Source organism: Asterias rubens, chromosome 1 (genome assembly GCF_902459465.1).
Source record: "Asterias rubens chromosome 1, eAstRub1.3, whole genome shotgun sequence".
NCBI classification, from domain to species: Eukaryota; Metazoa; Echinodermata; class Asteroidea; order Forcipulatida; family Asteriidae; genus Asterias; species Asterias rubens.
Window position 1 is genome coordinate 2,892,953 of NC_047062.1, and position 23,398 is coordinate 2,916,350.

At 38.7% G+C, this 23,398-nt stretch overlaps 1 protein-coding gene across 6 annotated transcripts in view; it reads left to right on the forward strand.

The window, feature by feature from the left end:
• The window catches only part of LOC117288268 (synaptosomal-associated protein 25-like), a 64,428-nt gene that overhangs the window by 14,450 nt on the left and 26,580 nt on the right, over window positions 1–23,398 (forward strand). For all 6 annotated transcript variants that reach the window (XM_033769097.1, XM_033769089.1, XM_033769056.1 and 3 more), the window contains exon 2: window positions 8,397–8,438. In XM_033769097.1, coding sequence (XP_033624988.1) covers window positions 8,397–8,438 — 42 coding nt within the window. The remainder of the gene's footprint in view (window positions 1–8,396; window positions 8,439–23,398) is intronic.

Below are 23,398 nucleotides of genomic sequence, written 5' to 3' on the forward strand. Positions count from 1 at the left end.
GCCATTATATATAACAATAGGCACGCAAATAATTGCACCCTATCAAATCTCCGTGGCAACGGAAGCTTATATTGTGCCTGTTTTTCGGCGGAAATGGGATCCAGGTCTTTTGGAAATATTTCATAAGCTTGGTTCCATATTCCTTGGTTTGTTTATTTGACAAAGCATTATTGCAATGCTGATGTTTTGTAGCATGAATATTTAATTAGGTGTAAATCAATTGTATACTGGGGCCAATTGTGGATTTTTTTTTTTAAAGGTAGAATTCTGCATTTGACAATGAGCATTGGATTTGTCACACAGTCGAAAAGTATGTCACAAAAAAGATACTGGATATAGGGCCACCGTAGGATTAGTAACAGTACAACAACAAAATGTAGGTAAAATAATAAGCAATTTTCAAGATCACAAAATGGCTGTCATTGCTTGTTATTCTACATATATTTTTAAAGGACTAAATTGCGATGGCCCTATAGCCAAATTTCTTTCTCATGACATGTACTCTGCCTGTGTGCCAAATTCAATTCTTGTATTATTTAAGCTTAATTCCATTGCCTACCTGCCATACTATTACAGGCAGTGTGTTGATTTCACGTTGCCTGGTTGTATTGAGTGTGTCTACACATGAAACATTGTAATCAAAATATAAGCACCAGGCAAGGAGATTAATGCCAACCAAAGGTGTATAAATTCAGCGGGGAAGTCTCCACTAATCAAGTAATTTGCTATCTATTTGGCCTAACGGTGTACCTGGGGGTCATAAATCTATTGAGTGATTCGATGGACAAACTGGACTTTCACTCTCCCCGCCTGTATGCATTGCACATGATTCATTCTGTATGCACTGTGAATGACCAAAGTACAGTGTCATCCTCACCAATGTAACAATGCGCGACCTCTGTAATATGTGACAGAGCAGACAGCTCTCTCTGATACTGCAGAAAATTCCTTGACTTTAAACCAATTTTACATATTCTGATGAACAAATTTGAAATCTGTCTGATTGTGGAAACTTTTCCCTTGTTGTTAGGCCTATTGAATATATCTTCCTGGTTGTTGTAAACAAAATCTCCCTGATTTCAAGATGCTAATGTTCTGATGTGAAAGTCTTGGACTTCCCTGAACCCCTGTATGGGCTTACTCATTATGTAATGTATCAACCTCAATTAGGGTTATGTTCTGTGGCAAAATACAGATGGTTGGAAAAAACAAACGGAGAAGATTTTTAACACAGGCGGAAAAATTTTCATGTTTAATTATTAACTGTAGTTTCGACAGCAAGTGGTCACTTACAACTGCGAATTTCCTTGCAACACAATTATGGTTTTATCTTATTGTGTCTGTTGGTTTCTTGCAAAATGAAATAATAATAACAACAAAACAGAGGGAAATTCATTTGACTGATTTCATTTGACTGATTTCATTCTGTTCATTTGACTAATTTCATAGAACGTAAATTTGGTATGCCAACAGGTTGACAATTGCTCACGAAAAACAGAAATTGGCAAATGATAGAATAGTTACGATTTTCGAAATATTTTCTGATAACCTTTGCCAAAAATAAACCTTGAGAGTCCAGCACATTTTCAAAATAATTATGTAGATAGGAGACCTTTGGTTCCTTGGTGCATTATACATTGCTTTAACGTGTGAAAACAAACCAATATAAACCTCATGCAACGTTGGAATATGGTACATGTATGCACAAGAATTGCCAAGCCTAGGCGTATTACATTATTTAATGATTTAGCAATATCTTCGTAGCATTACACTGTGTATTAAAAAAGGTTGGGCCCCAAGGTCAAATTTAGTTTTGTGATGAATTAATTTTTCCCTGATAGAGTCCTCGTCAAAGCGGCGAGGGGGGGGGGGGATGACGCGCCTCTACTTCTCAAAAGAGATTTTAACATGGTGTTACCGAAAAACCTCTTCTTAGTTAACCTCCAGCTAAAATGCTGTAGAATTTAATGCTATTTGATTCTCTTTTTGAGCGAAATTTGAAAAAATGATGTCAGCAGACATAAAAAACCAATGTGTTATTCCAAAGAGGAATTTTGACTAGTCAAAAGGTCAAACTCAAGGCTGTTTTGAATAGAAACCTATGGCTGTTAAAGACCTGCAAAATGATTTCAAAGAATAAGGAAATCCAGTCATATGATTATTAATAGGTTTCAATTGTGTAAAAAAAAACAATCATTTTGTATGCCCTTGTCCAGAGCTTTTCTGCGAGATTTGCGAAAAGCCCCGTTACGTAATCACTCTCAAAATGTAGATAAAGCCGCTTTGTTGCAGCGTGGATGTATAACAAAGCAAACTCCCACAAATGACGTCAGCGGCATTGTCCTTTGACGCCCGCTCTCAACGGCAGAAGTGTTTTTAGTTTTTCAAAAAACCTTTAGGTAGGGGCCTGATTTTGTACTCGATAATTACGAAAAGTTCAGAAGTGTACACATATCAAAATTACATTAAAATGGTGAACAAGTGCATTATAAACAAGTAAAAATACCATTTCTGTTGAAAACATTCCGCTTAGGTAGCTGTTTAAGGTTTCCTGAGATTATATTATGGGTTTTCCCGGCTATTTTTGCCAAAAAGGCAGCATATGTCGCTTTCAGGAGTTTGTATAAAAGCGTTTAGCCTCTTCAGTTGAAACCTGTCATTCAACTTCACTTGAGGTATGCAAATTTAGGCAGCATATTCAATGAAACTTAAAATACGTTGTTTTTTTTTAGCCTTGGCAAACTGACATTCTATATTCGTACTGTAGGCGCACTGAGAGCTTTATGTGAAAGCTGCTAGGAATTTAAATGCTGTTCGAGTGGATTGTTAAATCACATGGTTATCTTCTCCTTCTTAGCACCTGGGATACGTAAGAACACTTGCTTGAATGACTCATGAAGAGCTTTTCAATTTCTACTTGAAATAGAATAAACATGATGTTTAAAACTGGCCGCAAAATAACCGGGAAAAGACTCTAAACTCTTCAGAGCTGCCAATTCTCCCTGATTCTGCAAAAATTCCCTGAAAGTAAACCAATCTTTTCCTGTACTGATGAACAAATAAACAAAAACTCTTATTTTGAGGAAAATGAGTCTTATAGTGTTGAATATAATTCTTAAAATCTCCCAGATTTTTTGCATAAATGTTGGCAGCTCTGGTAAAGCAGCCTCAACTTATTAGAGATAGTCATTACATGGTGTTACCGCAAACCTTTCTATATCTTAAAATCTCCCTGATTTTTGTATAAATGTTGGCAGCTCTGGTAAAGCGGCCTCAAAAAGCAAATTGACTTAAGCGATGTTTTTTTTGGTCCTAAATGCTCATTTTGCTTCAATATATATGTGTATAATAATGTCTCTAATAAAGGATGCTGGAACAGCTATATTAAATATGTATAGAGTTGAACCATCTCAAACAGAAATGCTTTCTCCTGAGCACTTTGTATGTTCAAGTAAGCCACTCTTGCCAGGGGCCCATTTTAGAGAAAGAGAACCTGTGTTTGAATTGCTGCTAAGGCTACAGCTATGGCTAGATCAACTCATCATTATGCATTGAAGTATAGGACGACCTTAACAACACCCTTAGCAACAGCCGTAGCCGTTCTTGTAGCTGTCAATGTAGATACAGCCAAACTTCCAGATTAAACAATTTCACCCAGCATAGAGAACAAAGTTTCACTTTCGGTAATAATGGCTTTAAGGCATGGACACTATTGTTAGCATACCAACTTACTTAGTAACGAGCAATGGAGAGTTGTTGAAAGTATAAAACATTGCGAAAAACGGCTCCCTCATCTGAAGTAACATAGTTTTTGAGAAAGAGGTAAATTTTCACTCAAATATTTAAAGACTTCAGGCCTGAAGCTTTTTTAATGCATCTGAATGAACACAATTGTGTAACATGGGTGTTTTTTCTTGCATTATTCTCTTGCTACTTAGATGGCCAATTCAGTCAAAATTTTCACAGATTTTTTATTTTATGCATATGTAGGGATACACCAAGTGAGAGTAATAATAATATATTTGATTTATATAGTGCCTTATATAAATTATCTCTAGGCGCTTTACAAATATCTCAAACAAACAAATAACCTGTTAAATTATAAAACAATTGACTAAATGATCTAATTCTAAGATTAACACACAAGCAAGGAATACTGGTCTGATTAGACCAAAGGTGTCCAGTGCCTTTAATGTTATGCCAGCAATCGTGTGTGAAGGTGAACCGGTTTGTCAATAGAGTCAGGAGGCGCGTCCCTGGCCACTCTCTTGATCTCTCACAATATTGCAGTTGAAGCAAGTTAAATAAATATCAATTGTATGGGTTGTTGAGATTGACTGCCCAACTGAGGTGGAGGTGACCTCATCCTCACATCTTGTAACTGCTCAACATAAAGCACAGATTGGGATGAGGTGTGCTGCTTTCAGAAAAGATAAATAGGAGTGTTTTTTTCTTTCATTGTATATACAAATTTGTTTTGTTAAGGTTTGTTACATTGAATGTTGTGAAGTCTAAAATACCTTATAAATTCAAGCATTAGGTGCCAAGTTTCCGTCGTAACCTGAGCCAAGATTTCATACAGCTGCTCAAACACAAAATATTGCTTAAAAACTCCCTGCTTAGCAATAATGAGCAGGATACCAGTCACAAATTTGCTTTAAGCACTCAAACAAATAAGCATAATAATAAAATTATACTAACCAGAATAAAGGTTACCAGCTAAACTACCATGTCACATGTACAGTTTGTCGACTGATGTCCTGCTTATTTTTACTAAGCAAGCAATGGTTAAGCAATAGTTTCTGCTAAAGCAGCTTTATGAAATTGGACAGTTGCCATTATTTCTTGTAATAAATTTATGACTCCCCTTTGAAGATTCCAGCGTCTCGTCTTGAAGACAAATAACCCAATTCTTTACATGTACGCGGAGACCTCTCATGCTACATTAATGATTATGCAGGAATGAGCAAACTAACCTTTTTTCCATAATGAAATGTAGTAGCCATCTCAAAAGCCTAATACTTTGAAAGAATCCATACCTAGACAGGGTTCGAAGCTGTATCTGTTTTCTGGTTCTAATGGGGGCGGGGATAGAGTATTAGTGAGCTGGAAATCAGCGCGGAGCTTGGTAAGTGGTTAGACTTGCGCCAAAAGCACTTGTCGACATTTGATGGGGGGGTCAGGGTGAGGTTACTGCCGGGGTTTAGAGGGGAACTTGACTCATCTTGTGTACCTAAACACGTACCCTTAGGAGACTCTGGGACCAAGGAATCTATTATCCCATTGAAGCGGCCATCATAGCTTTCTTCATAATGTCATTAAAGGGAATTGCACTCAAATGTAGAAAAGCACACAGCATTTGTTATACATTGGCATGGTGCAAATTGTAATATACATGAAATATAAAGTCAAAGAAATTCAAACTCTCCCTGATTCTGCAGAATGTACCATGAAAATAAATCAATCTTTCTATGTTCTCATGAATAAATTTGAAAAAAAAATCTCCCTATCATTTTGAATGTAGTTCTAAATGTGTCCCTGATTGTTGCACAAAATCTCCCTGATAGCAAGATGCAAATGTTGGCAGCTCTATAACAATGTTTTTGAGTGTAAAGTGTTAACAACAAAAGCTACCTTTGTGAATTCCATCAATTTCCCCGGTGACTGTACCCACAAAGCAAGAACAAAATAAACTTACCAACCATCTTGGTAATCCGTTGTTAATATTGTTGGTTTGCTAATAACCTCTGTGTAGAAGGGGAAACTTAGCCCCAGGCAATACGCTGAAGGTAAAGGTCAACGGTTTACCGTTCGCTGACATTTCAAGATTGTAATCCTTAGCTATTGACTCTATAAGTGCTGCTTCGCATCCATGTAATTCATTTAGGAAGCTTCTCGGAGCAATGTGTTTTAGATTCAATTTCATCCATTTGGATTCACTTCCCACCTTGTGTATTTCCGTTTACGTCATTTGGACGCAGAAATATTTTAAGTAATTTTGGGGGAAAGATTATTGATGTATTGGGAGTGATAGACCGCAAGGGAAGATGAGCTTGTTGTGTTTAATAGGCATGAACTGCTCCTTATTTAAATTTAAATGTGTGATAAATGTGCACACAGTTTTCAGTGAGATGCTGTCAGTAACATGTTTGGTGAACATGGTGAATGTACCCGACTCTTCATCCAAGTTAGTTAATGTTCAAAGCCCTTTGAGATTCCCGTTGGGTGTGTTAAGCGTAATATTAAAAACCGAGTATTATTATTTTTATAACTTAAGTTTACAAATTAAGATAGTATTCGCTGTCAGTTCGGGAAAGTTGTTCAGACTTTTAAGGTTCCAAACTGCCTGTGCAGTGCCGAGTTGCTTGTGTGATTGGTTCAATAAGTTGATCGCTTTTGGTGAAACTGGCCTTTCCAGGGGTAAACTGCAGAGGGCACACTCCATTGTATTGCACGGTGTATTAATAATTCAAGTTGTCGTTTCTTGGGTTTGAATAATCACCCATATTGCAAGGTGTATTAATAATTTAAGTTGTTTTGTTGGGCTCACATTTCATGAACTTTACTAAAGCCCTGTACCATAAAGCCTTCTGATTGCAATCATTGAATTTTTAAATAATTTTTCGTTTGGCACATGTGGTGCAGAGATGGTTTTTGATATATGAATTTGGTGAAAATCCAGCCCTGATACTTCACGACGGCAACGACGGCAATTGCCGTCGTTGCCCCTACCGATTGCCGCAATGCCCTTCAAAAAACCAATTTTTCACGGCAATGATTGCCGTGCCCTTTTCTTATCATTGCCGCCGTGCCCTTCCTCCCGAAAACAAATTATATTCAACGTTGTCAAAGTTCGAAAATAAGCCAAAAAGTCCCGATGTCTGTGTAAATTTCACGCAATGAAATATACCCCAATTTCACGCACGTAAGGCACAACAGCAGATTTCAGGCCCGTTAGTCGTTGTTCTTTGCGTGCGATAAAAAAATACTCGAAACATCGAACGCTAGAGGGCGTTTCGGAACAGAGCGATAGCGTGAGAGTAAACGCCCTCTAGTGGTAAAATTACGCGAACCAACGCTAAACGCCTTGAGAAAAAGACTCGACGTGCCTTTGCATGCTGGGATAGTGGTTTTCCCCATGCTTGGTACATGTGATGTACCATCATGTACAGCATAGTCGTCGCGCACCGCATGCATTTATTCTGTCAACATCGTGTCAAAATGGAGCAGTTACGTGGGAATTTTAGCGTCTCTACGAAAAACTACACAACGTGCATGACCAATAGTAGGATTACGTATGAACAAAAATTATTTAGGAATTGTGTATTGTAAGTAGTTGTTCTTTATTTTGTTGAATTAGAAGAATGCTTTCTTTTTTCATTGGGTAACAGTTAGAAAATGGAAAAATTGGAAGAACTATTTTTTATAGGCAACTCGGAGGTTTTTTTTCAAACTGCCGTCGTGCCCTTCGCAACTTTTTATGATTGCCGTGATGCCCTTCCAAATTTTTGAAAATTGCCTTGGTGCCCTAAATTTTTACAAAAAGTCGAGGCAAAACTGCCGTGCCCCTTAAAAGCCGAAGTATCAGGGCTGAAAATCACTAGAGTGGACATGGTTTTCATGGTTGGACCATGGAGGTACTACCTCCATGGTTGGACAACCCTAGTTTTTTTTTTAGTTTTTTTTTCAGTATCAAAGGTCCATTCCTATTTTAAGGACAATGAAAGATACTGCATTTTTCCTCCAAATTTGTCTTAACATTGCTATGTGTTAAAACAATTTGACCCACTTAAAGGGTTGGGTACTTTTTGTATGACACAAATCACAAACGCCCACAGATTTACATTAGACTTAAACAGTTTAAAGATAATGATAGTAAAAAGCTTCCCTTGAAATATAACTAGCTAAGGTGCTGTAGTTTTTGAGAATCAAGTAAAATAATGTCACAAAAATAGTTTTCTTCTCAGTGAGAAGAAAATTATTTTAGCATGAACAATGGATTTATGCGACTCTCCTGAAAACATTGCCCTGTGGTTTTAATGAAGCTGAAACATTTACAGGTACATTTTATTACTTGCATCTTCATTCACAGTGAGTCAGTAAGTAGAGGTCTATGTCATGGCTGAAAACTTTCTCTACAAAAGGTTCAAAAACGCTTTAAAGAAGGAAGTGCCTCTTCAGCTGGAGGGGCCTTATTGGAATCTCCTTTTCTAGTACTTTCATCATCTTAGACTTCACCAAATCCCCAAGCCCTCTTTGAAAGTCAACAAGAGTTAGTTTGTCTGTTGGATCAATTGAAGTACTTCTTTCACTTAATTGTCATCAACTTTGTGAACTTTAACTGTAAACAATTATTTATTTATCTCTTTTTTGTTTCCTTTTTTCTCTTTTAACAGTCCTTGGAGAGTACGCGGCGAATGCTGCAAATGTCAGAGGAGGTATGTGAGGGCTTTCTGTAGTTGTCATTTTTATTAAGTTGTTGTTGTACATGTATAAACCCCTTGCACAATGCGCAACGCACCTACACGCACCCATCCTGTCCACCATTTTTGGGCGTCAATCTGGGAGTCAAAATGTGTTCAAAGGAGTTGACTCCCTCTAAAGCGAAAATGGTAGACGCACATTGTTTGGAGGTGCGCTTCGCCTTGTGCGAGGGGTCTATTTAGCTAGTTGTATGAATGTTCCTCTTATTTGCATGCTTGCTCACTTTGTGCACATCATTTGACAGAGCCAAACTTCGCTGGTGTAATAAGCAGCGAGTGTTTATAAAAAACTTGGGGGGTTCTGATGATTATGAAAAGAATCATCAGGGCACAATTTCATAGAGCCTGTAAGCATAAAAGTTTGCTAAGCACAGAACAATCTTGCTTAAATGAAACCGGTTACCAGCTAACGATCCATTAAGTTTACAAAGTTGCAACTGGTGCCCCAGGCTTTTTTTTGCTTAGCAAAGAATTTTGTCCAGCGGTATTTTCTGCTTAAAACAGCTTTATGAAATTGGGCCCTGGGCCAGACCTTTGTTAAGCTGAAGCCATCCTGGTCAAGTCTCCTGTGTGCAATTTTAATAATGTATACTGGCTCAAAACTGTACCAGAAAAGGACCAGACTATTTGCCTGCACTGATTTCAATAGGAGAAATACAAGATGGACACCCCTTTGATAAAGGTCTATTGTATGGCACTAATTACCATAGAGTTCTGACTAACGGGACCCTGCCAAATGCATAATTTGACTAGCAATAAAGCAATGCCGTGAAATAGGGAAAATTTTGAATCGAGCAACTTAACAAATGAAAGCAATTTCAAATTTGACTGATAACAACTTGCTCATCTGCAATCAATTCAGTGAGAACACTTGAACAAGTCTATTTCTCACGGGCATGTTCTGAGGCTCGGTTGTCATTGTGTCATTTGGCCGAGTACAAATTCAGTGTTTGTGGCTACGGCTATTGCTGGCGGCTTCAGATGCAGTGCTATAGTATATGCCAAGTTTGCTGTCCAGCCACCGCCTTTTAAACCCAAAGTCACTTCTTTAGACACTTCCTTGATTGGATGTTTGCTTGTGTACACAGGGCTTTCAACTGATGTGCACAAAGTGACGTGTTTCCAGTGTAGTTAATTAAGGGCACTTGTCCTATCGATTCACACTATGTCCTGTGCGTTAATTCTGTGTGTTCCTGTGCGTTGATTTTGTGATTGATTTGTTTGTTTGTGTTATGGTGATTTTTTTTTCACTTTCTGTCTTTTCAAAACAAATTCTGGGTGCCAATTTATTTTAAAGGGGCTCCTTTCCTGATTTATGGATTAGAGAATTTTTATTAAAGACACTGGACACTATTGGTAATTGTCAAAGACCAGTCTTCCCACTTGGTGTATCTCAACATATGCATAAAATAACAAACCTGTGAAAATTTGAGCTCAATTGGTTGTCGAAAATGCGAGATAATAATGAAAGAAAAAACACCCTTGTCACACGAAGTTGTGTGCGTTTAGATGGTTGATTTCGAGACTTCTAAATCTAAGGTCTCAAAATCAAATTCGTGGAAAATTACTTCTTTCTCGAAAACTAAGTCACTGTAGAGGGAGCCGTTTCTCACAATGTTTTATACCATCAACCTCTCCCCATTACTCGTCACCAAGTGAGGTTGTTTGCTAATAATTATTTTGAGTAATTACCAATAGTGTCCACGGCCTGTAAGCGGGTGGGGGGTTCCTTAGAATAGAGAGAAGTTTCAGTGGGTTGCTTGAGAGTTTTACAACCAGTACCACTTTAAAATCCATATATGGCCACCAGCTATCAACCATTGTAAATGCAGTGTACCATGATCATGAATGAGTCTTCTAGCACACTGGCCATGACGAAAAGAAAACTATTGAAAAGTGTTGATATCCACTGTGGTACATGTTCACATTAAGCTATTTGGTGTTTATATTGCTGATACAGTTATGTATAATTGGGCATGGCAAAGAGTATACAACGACCACGAAGGCCTTGGCCTATGTTGCCCTGGTATTGGCCTTGGTGCCCCTTCAAAAGTTTTGACTTTATAAGCTATATTGAATTGCCCTTTCCAAAATAAAGTGACTTTTCTCTCTCAAAGAAGAAACTCCAGACCTGAGTCCCTGTCTTGTACAACAGTCATGTGAATAAACATCAAAGTGATTTCCCCTTTGTTGACAAACACCTGTAACACTGAACAGCTTTATAGTCAACTTCATCATGAACACATCCTTCTAGTATATGAAGAACGAAGTGCGCCCTCAATGTGAATACAAACAGTGCCAGCCTCTGCGACTGTGATTGTAGCACCGCGCCGTGCCCGTACAAATTCGTATTTGATCTTGACCGTCCTACCGTCTGATGTTCAAAGTCTGCAAACAAGCCAAAAGTAGACGACAGTAACATCGAGAAAATAACCCGGAAGATGGACCAGTCGTATTCGCAGACAATCAAAATGCCTGTTAGAAACAGCGGAATGGCGAGGCCGTGGGTGTGAGTTAGGGATGCTCAACTGGGATTACAGAAAGGAGAAATACTCAGAGTTTATAATAAAAAAAAAAGATACTAGTCGTCGGATTGGTCTGGATACTGCCTTCTGGCGGTGGGACCACAAAGTGTGGATGTACCGGTATTCCTCAATTGATACGCTGCATTAATGAAACGGAACTGATCCTGCAAACATTTCTGATGATTTCTGCATTTCCGGGAGCCACTGGGGAATATAGATTTATCCTGTGGTGGAAATCAAATTCCTTTAAAAAAAAAAAGGAGCAGGTTTGCGCTGCAATGAAGTTCGTCATCAATTTACAGGGTCGTTAGTGTGTGAGAATATTCTTTAACTTTATCAAATTGTTGTGGGAGCCACGTCAAGTGGTAAACATGTCTGATTGTTTAGGAGAAAAAAACTTGATGACTAAGGCCGTCTGAAGGGACACATTGTCCTCTTAATTATCCCACTCACGAGGCTATGGTTGATGGTCGTTACAAAAACACCACGTCAATGTGTGGGCAAAAAATTGCAAAAATTACATAACCTTATATGTTGCTATGCGCAACAGGTCATCAAACTGAGTTTATTTTGCGTCATACCGCCTCAAGGGAGGGGAGCTTTTTTCTTTTATAGCGGTGCAGCAGGAAGTGTCCCTGAACCACAATTGGCGAAGACCAAAAAGGATTACAGATTGGATTTGGTCAAAGTATACGGACAAGAGGATTGTACTCTTTAGAAAAATGACATTAGTCCGGCTAAGGAAATGACGTACGTGGTTCTGGTGACATAGGAGTTTTCAATCAGTCTTTGGAAGAGGAAAATACTCCGTGGACTGACATGTGCACGTGTCTGAGTGGCGTGCAGCATGTGGCAGGGGCTTTGTGTAACTGACCTGTAAACACGGCAATCAAGCCGACTGAATGATGATCGTTAAGGAATTAATGGGCGATGATCACTCCTCACTTTACAGGGGAAAACAACAAAATGGCCAGGTGATCTCTGTCCACGTGGTGCACTTGGGCATCGTACTAGTGGGAAGGAGTTATCAGTGCTCTGAACCGCCCGGGGATTGACTTTTTGGTTTTGATCCTGAGAAAATTACTAGGGGGGTATGTTCAGTGTTGAAAAACATGCAGTTTTGGCATCGTGTACAAGTTAACCATAATGTTTTGTGTAAACAACACAAATGGTGATCAAAGTTTATTACAGTTAATGAACAACAATGTAACCTGTTTTTTTACACTAAAATGTCTTTAAAAGAAATATACTTCAAGCAAGGATTTTTGTATTATCTATGTACGACCCTTGAAGAAAATCATATCAGTGCTCTGACCCCACCAAGGATGTGGTTTCAATGTTGATTTAAAAGAGAGTCAACAGCCTTTGAAATGAGATGGAGGGCAATGTGCTTGAGATGGAGGGCAATGCATTACAGCAATATTTCATGGCATTACCAGAAAAGGTGGTTATAGCTCCTCATTAATAAACACTAAAATAAACTGTAAACTTGCAGTCATCATTTCAGAATGTGTGACTATTGTAGATAATGAAGTGCTTGGAAGACTTTCTTCCCATGCTGGGTAATCTGGATACTTCTCATGAAGTTGCGAAGCTCCCTGGGATAACCCCCCCCCCCCCCCAATCCATTTACTCAACGCTGAGATTATACATGGTCACTTTGACCACTAAAGATGTAAACAGCGATCATTTTCTTGCCTTTTTGTGCTGTCTCTACTGCCCGGCTATAAATCATCCTACTAGAGTAGGTTCAGTCCAACAACTGTTTTCTCCTGAGGTACTGGCAATTGGGTGATAGTTTTGGCATGGGGGACAACAATCGTGGGAGGAAAGGACGACAGAAGTTCAAAGAAGAAACAGAGATGGGCCCGAGACATCTGACCCGGGAGGCATAATGGAAGACTTCTTCTGGACTGAAACCCAAGAGCACACACATCGGAGAGGAGAGGCAACGCAGAAGATGGAGAGATGACACCAGGGGAATACATTGAGAATAATATGGGACAGAGAGCACGAGGTGCCTGGCAGTCAAAGATTGATGGAGAAATCGTCCCGCTGTGGGTAAATAGGCTAGACAAACACAAGGACAGACAGACAAATGTCTTGTTTCAACTCGTACACCGTGACAAAAGAAAAGATTAACAACAGTTTAGCGGAGATCAGGTCCCCTAGTATACTGAATGAGTAAACCTTAATAAAGTTGTCTTAGAGGGTTACTTGGTGTAGAAGAATATTTTCAATGATTTAAGAGATACCATTCTGCTTGAGCTGTGAGTTACTAAAAAAGTAACTTCTTTGTTCAACCCCAAATCACTATAAAAAAAGTGTGATTTTTTTTCATCAGAGATCTGTTGTGAACTCAATTCATTTAACATTTATTTCCATCTCGGACAGAACATAAAAAAATGTTATAGAAAAAATATTGTGGGGGTACAATCCTAATTAGCCAATGCTTGTAGGTGGAGTACCTTAAGAATAAAACAGAATGAACAAACTCATTTAAATTTGAAAAAAAACTTACGGAGCCAACTTATTTGAACAATACAAAGATGTACATAGGGACGATAATCTGGCATGAAAGAAGTTGAGATAAGTGACGACTAAAAACTGCAATGGAGGAAACAACTCTGGAGAATAAATCAAATTGAAAAATCTATGCTACATAACTGGAGATATATGTTTTATTGCTGCACGATCCCTTTAAGGTCCTTCTGAGGTTGTGTTATTGTAGATGCGCTTGTGGCATTTTCTCACTGACTATCTGCTCCATGTCTGGTGACGGCCTCTGGTGATTGAACATTAACACATGATAGAGGAAAGGTGATGGTCTGCCCGCAACGCTCTTCAAGCATGTCTGTTTTGACAGCCAAAGATTTTTATTCCTTCAAGGAAGTAGGTATAGTCAGCCCTCTCCACATCGACTTGGATTACATTGCGAGGGGACAATGCAGAGAATACACTATTTTCCCATGGAATAGGCGCTGTAGAATCTCAAAAATACCGCGGCATATAAATATAGATTTTTGTTTTTTCTTTTTTTCTTTTTTTTCTAAGTGCAGGAAGTGGATCTTTCTTTCTTTTTTTTCTAAAAAGAAAATCGCAGATGAAACTGTTTTTGCAATTGATGAGCACCCTTGTCCTTGCAAATTTTTAAGTAAACAGTAATGGTTTATGACAGTTTCTAATTTGGGCTCATGATTTTGAATATGAGAATGATGGTAACATCAGGGCACAGGTCTAGTTTCGTAGTGCCATTTACCGCTGCAGTAAGGACTGCCATTCTCTACTCGGAGGGTATCATCTTCTTCGATTCTGCAGTGGTTAATTAAGCGAGGAAACCTCAGTTATACTATCACATGAAATGCCATGGCATTATGCACGTTTTCCCCCCTCTCTCTGCCATCGGTAAGTCCTGAGTTTCCGCCAGCGGTGGGCAGTGCCATTGCAACACAATACTAACAAATGAAATGGTGGAAGCATACATGACCTATTTGCAATAACTGAGAACTACGAGTATCTATTTTGTCCGTAAATGGTTTCATTTTTCAAGGAGGTTATTTTGCAGTAACCAAACTAACTTAATTCATTTATTGTGACTCAAGTGACAGTAGAGAAGAAGGGCTGTATATGGATTGATGACTTTGGAAGTGGCTACTGTTGGATCGCCGAAAAGACCTACTCTGTAGTGGTATGTCACTAAGAAGAGCCTTAGCCATAGCCAGTCCTGTGGTTTGGACAAGAGTGGACAGGTTTGCATGTCATCGACGTCCCACCTCTAGGACCTTGGTTTGAATCATGCCATGGGCCCGATGTGTATTCGGTTTTTCAGTCTTTACCAGAATGTATGGGTTTTTCTGGGAACTCCCTGGGCTTTTCGTCCAACATCTAAAGCTGAAAGTGCTTTCCTTGTCTTCTCTTCATTTGGGTTCTTGGTTATAGCGATTAAGTTCACTTTTTCTGAGAGTTTTTGGCTTCAAATAAATGAACTGAAATGAAAGGAGCCTACTTGAGCAGAATTTATGAAACAATTTATTATTAGCCAACCTCCCCCCACCCCTCCCTTCAGGATTTATTCTTCAAATCTTGAATTTATTTTGAGTCAAAAACAAAAGGCAACATTTCACTTAATATATTGTGGGGGAAAAAAATCATCAATTGGAGATATTGACTCAAGGTAAATTGGCCCTTAAATTGATCCCAGGCCCCTGTGGAATCCACTAGGTCATTAATCACGATGGCCGGGCCCATCACTCCCGATCCTTACTGATAGCCCCTCTGTACGACTCCCTCGCTCTTATTTGATCGTCATATCTAATGGATTATTGTACGTGATGGTTTATCAAAGATGGTGTGCTAGCTTTAACCAACCGACCTCACACACAGGTCTAGTGCAAAGAGAACACACTGGTAATTGTATACGGCGAGGAACGTTTCCAGTGCATAGTTAACAGCGGGGGAGGTGAGGTGGGGGTGGGGGCTGCTTGTTCCCCCCCTCCCTGTGGGGACACACAGGTTGAGGAGCTTGATGTCTTGGTAGATTCTGTGTATAGATGAATCCATCACTGTCCGAAGCATGGAGATATATGCATCACTCATCATTTTTACAGAAAAAAAGGATAACACTTATTGGTAATTTTTATGAGAGAAAATTCACATTATAGTAAAATATTTTCTTCATACATTTATTCATATTATGAAGTGTCCCCTACCTTTAAGGCAAACTATACCTTTGGCTTTTTAAACCTGTATGATTCCGTTAATCCTTTAATGTAGATGTATACAATATAATTTTATATTAATTTTGGTGTTACCCATACACCGATGTGTGTGTGTTAGCACTGTATGCTCAGTACTTTCCCGAGTCCTGTGAAAAAATATCACAGGCATGTTACTCGGGTGGGATTCGAACCCACGACCCTTGCAATTCTAGAGCAGTGTCTTGCAAGCAGAATTGCAAGGGTTGTGGGTTCGAATCCCACCCGAGTAACATGCCTGTGATATTTTTTCACAGGACTCGGGAAAGTGCTGAGTATACAGTGATTACACAAATCGGTGTATGGGTAAAAACCAAAATTAATATTCTTTATCCCCAATGCAAATTTAACATCTATTAATATAATTTTAAAGAGGTGGTAGAGTTTCTAGGATATCGCTAAAAAATCATATGTTCATGCAAGAGAATAATCCCCCGTTGGGAAACACAATCTGAGAAGCACTACTGCAGTAATGTTTTTCAGATTCAAACTTTGGGGCATAGAAACTGATATCTTTTAACATAACCACATTACTTCAAAATAAAAATATATTCTCAAAATGCTTTTTACTATAGAAAGCCACTACAGGCTTCAAACCAAGTACATTGTTGTTGCCATTAGTTCTAAGGGTGATTACCTCTCCTTTAAAGGCAGTGGACACTATTGGTAATTACATAAAATAATTATTAGCATAAAACCTTTCTTGGTGAAGAGTAAAGCCCGGTTCATACTTCCTGCGAATGCGAAGTGAATGTTGACGTCACAAATTTGCAACTACTAATTCGCAGCAGTTCAACTTTGCTCAACTCACTTGCGAATATCGCTGCGAAAGGAGGGTTATGACGTCAAATTTACGTCAAATTCGCTTCGCATTCGCAGGAAGTATGAACCGGGCTTTATGGGGAGAGGTTGGTAGTATAAAACATTGTGAGAAACGGCTCCTTCTGAAGTGCCATAGTTTTCGAGAAAGAAGTAATTTTCCACGAATTTGATTTAGAGACCTCAGATTTAGAACTTGAGGTCTCGAAATCAACCATCTAAATGCACACAACTTTGCGTGACAAGGGTGTTTTTTTCTTTCATTATTGTCTCGCAAATTCGATGACCAATTGAGCTCAAATTTTCACAGGTTTGTTATTTTATGTATATGTTGAGATACACCAAGTGAGAAGACTAGTCTTTGACAATTACCAATAGTGTCCACTGCCTTTAAGTAAGCAAGCCACTCCTATGACCAAAGTAGCAAATGAGCTCATCCGTGGGTTTTCACAAATTAATGTAACCCTACAAGACCTCTCGAGACACTCTGTCAGGAAATAATAAAACAAATCCAATCCTAAAAAAAATCCCCAATCCGGGACTTGTGCTTTTTGAAGTATTGTCAACTTCCCCGGGGGGCGTATGTAGATGTAGGATTTGCAACAACATTTGATAAGTGCCTCAAGTTGGGATGTACTCGGATTTGTTTTGCAGAAAAAAAGATGTAGAAAAAAGAAAAAAAATCCCTTGATGTCTGCACTGCAGAAGTACTTGGCTGAGAATGAGCTAGAAATCTTTTTGTGAGAGCAACTCACAAAGGACCGAGGCTGGCACTCTCTTTGAATTGCCATCACAATTTGTAACACAAATTCCCATCGTTCAAAGTACATCATTGTCACCAGAGCTTCCCTTCATCGTTTATTCTCTTCATTTGAGATGGTGCGAGGAGGAGGAGGGGGGGGGGGGTCGCAAGGCAATGTGTAACACATGAATATTCATTAATTATCATCAGCCACGCTGCATCTGTGTTTGTACTGGCGAGAAAGCTCTTCAAATTTTGTTTGAGAATGAGGGCATGATTAGGAATCCATCAAAGTGCCGTGGTGCCTGGGATATGCCTGATATGATTAAGCGGGGTACGAAGCAAGGAAATAGTGCAGCCAGGGAGTGGAAATGGACAATACCCGATGAATAAAATTAAAAAAAACTAGCAACATCGGATGACAGGTTCATCGTTTGGCTTTTCTTCTGGCCTGTAAATGATAAAATAGATATGCTTTGTTCGATCCAAGATGTAGTCGATGGTCGATGGTTTTTTGTTCATTTTTAGAACAAGGCAATGTGGTGCATTTTGTAACCTCTACATTTTCTACTGATTCTGGCTAAATCTTTGGGTTTTTTTTAAGTTCAAGATTCTTTTACAAGAAAAGAATCCTTTTATCGGGGATACAAATGGATAGGCCTATCTTTGAAGGGAACAGTTTCTCAAAATGCATTTAACTCATAACCAAAGCTGCTGTACGAGTTTTTATTGCCATTAATTTTCAGAGTCATTCAGGTATTCGGACCCTTAAAAGAATAGTGTAAAATGTAAACAGAAAGGAAGGTAAAATAGTAAAAGAAGTGGGGGGAGCCACCTATTAATAATTGACACTATGAGACTGTTGCTAAGTTACATTCCTGAGCTCATGTATATCCTTATATTGTAACACTCTCTTAGCGCAGAGTATGGTAGAAAATATCATCTAGAATCAGGACGCATTGTAGCGAAGTCTACCTCATCAGGACACCTGGACAAAGCTTCAGCACCTGCTGTTAATACACCCCTAGTCTAATCAAACCTGGCATGTTAAGCTGACAGTTGACAGATATTATACTTTACTCTCATCGCACCATCTTTTCACATTTCCTTGATAAAACGAACGCAGGTTCTTATTTCCAGAGAGAGTGAGTGGAGTCTTCTTCATTTCATTTTTTGAAGTTTCATTATGGACTTGATACTTTGTGAAAAATGTCAAACCCTGACAAGATATTTTGCCGGGGGAAAAATAAAAATGTTTGCCTATTGAGATGGTGAGCGCTTTATCATGTGTCTGGCAACAGACATACTGATTAGAATAATAGACTGATCCACTAAGCTCCGCCCCATTGCGTATTGACCCATCACAACGCAATGAAGGTCCAACAAATAAGGTCCGACATGCTTGTGCGTATCTTGGCGCGCGAGGCAGAGTTGTGCAGAAAGGCATTGGAGAGCCCCACGTGTTCTTGCTCACAAGTGCAGCGTGGGCGGAGCCTACTTGATCGGTCTATTCTGACACCTCAAGCAGCACCCCATGGCGGGACCCATGACGTACCCCAATGCGGCACCCCATCAATTACGTAACTTTATCAGAAAGCTTAGTTGTTAAAAAGATAGTCATGGTGGTACCTAAGCATCCTGCATAATTTTGTCTGAAATGCTCCAGCTGTAACGATTGCACAAAGAACAAACAACAAAAAATGCAAGATTTATGCACCTTTAAGGTGAATTGCTGATATAGAAAAAACACACCCCATTGTATAGATTAAGAAGGTGAATAACTCTTCCCTGGTAATCATTCCTAATTGAATGTAAACTGAATCAACAGCACTTACTTACCAGTGATATATGCATTCTACCCTGAAGATAAAAGTTGTGGCCTCATGAACCTGACAATCATCACGCTGCAAATTCTGGTTTAGTTCCCTGACTTATATTGGAAAAGGGTACTGAAACAAGGTGACTGATGTAGACTACTAATAGTGGTGGCTTCTTATATATAGCACTCAAATCCATCAATCAGTGATGCTTATTGTGCTTTGACACTATTGGATACTTTCGGGTTTTTTGCCTGTATTTGTTTGCGTTTTCAACCTAAAAACAGTCTTTCTTACTTACCAAACAAAATGCATCTTGCTGATTTGTGTTGCATTGGTACATTCATGGAGCAATTGCTCCATGGTACATTCCAAATTCAGTAGTAATTCTTGGGTGAAAGCCCTCTCTTGATAACATGTATTTTATGGGTTGTATATATATGCACAATTTGATAACACTTCTTGGGTACATAAAATAGACTGTTACTTGTTTGATAATGGCGCTTTCAGAATACATAAAATAGATTGCACATGTATGACTTAGGCACTGAAAGAGTCAATTGTTGTCATTGAACAATGCAATGATTCAAAACGTTGAGGAAGTGACAGAATACTTTCAGTAATTCTCTTTCTGCTCAATCATTACTCTTCACTTTTTAGTGTTCTTTAATTTTCAAGCTATGTCAAACTTTGTAAAAACTGCTCCAAAATGAGAATATTTAAAACTTACCTCTTTAATTAAATGCCATCTTGTTTGTAGGACGGTTGTGTGAGATGCTATATAAGTAAAGTTTGTTAGGGATGCTTGCTAGAAAAATGTGAGTTAAATATTATCAACTCAAAGTAAACTGGCCATTTTGTTTTTCGGCCGTAAGTCTTGTCCCCCGTTTCTGCTCAAAATCCCTTTGCACACAAAAAAGTACAACATGCACAGATGGCTCATACTCCAAGTAGTATTTAAGTGTGTATGAATTCATCCTGAACGAAAGAGCAAAAAAAGAGAAACAAATTATGACAACACCTGTAAAGAAAGCATGGCGCATTGGAAAAAAATGGGATCAACATCACGTATTGACACAAAATCCTGTAACGGATATACTTCCCTCGAATTGGACCGTCTAAATTTAACCAAATGTGCTTTTAAAAAGACGAGGAGGGAAGAAGAAGAGAAGAAAAACTCTTAAAATAGACGGAGCGGCTTGAATCTCACTCTGATCGATAGGATCATTCTCAATACTCTGTCCCTCTCCGAAGCTTTGAAAACCCGAAGCTTTGAAAACCGCACGCAGAAACACTACTTAAAATGCCATTTGAGTGTATGCTTAAGGCACTTGCATATCCTCCTCTGACTGTAGAAAATAATAAAAGATGCTATGGTTCATGTGTTTAAACACAGTGCATGTGGTCCTCGACAGGGGGGTTTAGTTTTGAAGGCTGTGATGCATGGAAGCTCTAATCGAACGCTGCAGTCATCATGAAGTCTTGTAGCTAAATAATAATTGACAAGATTGGGATTTCGAGGTTTTTGTTCTTTCTTTTCTTGTTCTCTCCCTACGTTCGGTTCATGCGAGGGAACGGTTTAGTCTAACTGTGTTTGGGTTGCGTTTTTTAAATATTTGTTTATACCATTTATTATGAAATAAATTGAATAATCAACGTGGAATTCGTAAGACCTAATATATATGCGCGTTTTGATAACTGTGAAGGAAAGTGTAAGGAGGACAAAATATAAGAGCTTGCCTCAATTAAAAAACTTTGTCTAGCGTTCTGATTTAATCTGAAGTATTTGGCAATCAACAAATGTATGATATCCAGTACAATTTGGCCGCATAGCATCATTTATTCAAGACAGGAGCCTTCTACTTTAAAAGAAACAAAAAGACCCTCAAGAGATTAAAGGAAAAAGGCTGCAGGATTGAAAATAAGAAAAAGGAAGAAGGGTATATTCGATCATCAGACAAAAGCTAACACACACTCCAAATAGTGCTGGCTGGATGTATTTAGAATCCAGTCTTAGGTGAATTCAGCGTTATTTGTGTGCGTCCATCAAAGGACAATACCCAAGTGAGGAAGTGCTATGCACATAGGCCACCAGAGACCCTGGATGCTGTGATGAATGTAAACCTAAGATGGCTTCAGGTTATTATGGCTCTTTGTCTCCATGCATTCAACGTAACCATCTTCCTCGCAAACATCCCCCTTGGATGCATTTCTTATCCCGTGGAATGTTTTTCACTGTGGTGAATTCTCCCCTATTTCTTATGTTTTTTTTTCTTGAACATTCAAACCCTGGTTGATATCGATAGATGATGTTGACTTTCTGTAAAAATGTTCCCAGGTAAAAATACCTTTTAGACAAGAATATTATAACTTCTTGTCTTGTGCAATGTTTTTCGCTGAGCCAATTTCTCCCCTATTTCATGGTGTGTTTTTTTGTGTTTTTTTGCATTGGTTGATAACGAGGGATGATTTTAGTTAGTGGGGAGAGAGTCTGCATCTTTCTGTAAAATGTTCCAGGTACCTTTTTCTCAAAAGAATAATATATCTTATCATGTGCAGCGTTTCAACGGAGCTATTTCATGTGGTGGGATGGATATTAGGGGGAGTGTTTTTTTATATAACTTTCTGCAAAAGACTTCTGTGTGAATCTTTCAACAAGAAAGACAGAATACTGTACTGCTCTAGGATGTCTCTCTTCTCACTCATCTACCGGTGACGTTTACTAATGAAACGCTAGTAACAGCATTTGAGCTGGGTTCGAGGTGCGGAAAATACGCTTGGCTGATGATAGCCCTAGTGACCAGACGTCAGAGCAACTTAATAAGAAAAACTGACGAGTCAATTGTTTCATGCTCAAAGCTTCTTCATGTGACAGGAGTGTCATCTCTGCAAAGACCTCTGTATTTTGTTACACCTGTGTCATGGGCTTTTATTTCTCAAGCTTTTGAAGCTGCCGATTCAGTCAATTTTGTAAAACTCTCAAGCAACGGACCATAGACTTCACTATCCCTGGACAGTTTTCAGAATTTTTTTTAGAATTGGGGGAGGGGGGGGGGTGTGCACTATGCAAATTTACAACTCTTCAGTAATTTATGCACATGGGGATTATTTGAAATCATGGCTTACTTTGGCTTGGAAAAGAATATGTGACTTGTAAAGTCAAGTCAAAGCCTTAGCTGATGATGGGAGCCATGGTCTGAAAAAGTACCATGTGTCTTTCATTTTTTATGTTACTTAAATTCATTTTGAAGTTTTCAAGGTGTTGTTTGTTTTCACTATATTTTTTGTATTGGTTTTTCTTTCTTTTTGTGTGTGTTTCTTGATTTATTTTCTGTATTTAATTAGATTTTGACATTGCATGGTTTAGTTGTTACCTGAACACACATCAACCCCCCATGATAAAATCCTTGATTTAACAATGCCCTGGGAAAAATCCACAATTACTTAACCACAGCGAGAATCACGCAACCATGGGGTTTCTGTACACATTGGGAATCAAGTACAGCCGCATGCAGACCCACACAATCGTACTAATGCGATTTGCTCGCTGATTTTCGTCCCTATTCCCACCACAATTATGCCCGTAAATTTGATTTCGGAAATGTTTTTAATTTGCCAGAGCTGGTATATATTGGTAACAATGGCTGGTGATTAAACATGCACGGGGGAAATCAAATGTTATTTCAGGATTCTTCTTTTTGTTTCCTTCTTTTTTGGTGGGAAAGATGAAGAGCAAAACAAAAATGAAATCAATCGTTAAATCTAATTTGTACCGATCGAGGGCACAGTTTTGGGGAATTTTCAGGATTTCAAATTTGTCATAGATTCTGCCCTGTGATACTTTGTCCCTTGTGCTTTTTATGATTTCACCAGCATTTGGGGATTCATCTTTTAAGGCAAACAAGTGAAAAGAAGCAATTAAAGATTTCAAAAGCTTGACTTAAATATGCTTAAATAACATTCAATATAATGAGGCCATTAAATCATTGATAAAATCAAATGCATCTGCTTTCTGCCAATGGGAGATTTTGGAATGCTAGGTGACAGCAGACTTACCAGGTATATTTGTGCTTTTTTTAATATGTAGTTTTGAGCATTTGACATTACCAAGAACAATGTATTTTACCTGGTTAGTCTGCTGCCACCTAGAGTCATAAAACGTTTCCACTAAAAGTAGTAAGTGATTCCTTTTTGCTGACCCCCCCCCCCCCGAACAAAGAAATGCGATCTGAATTTTTCACAAATATAAACAGTATAT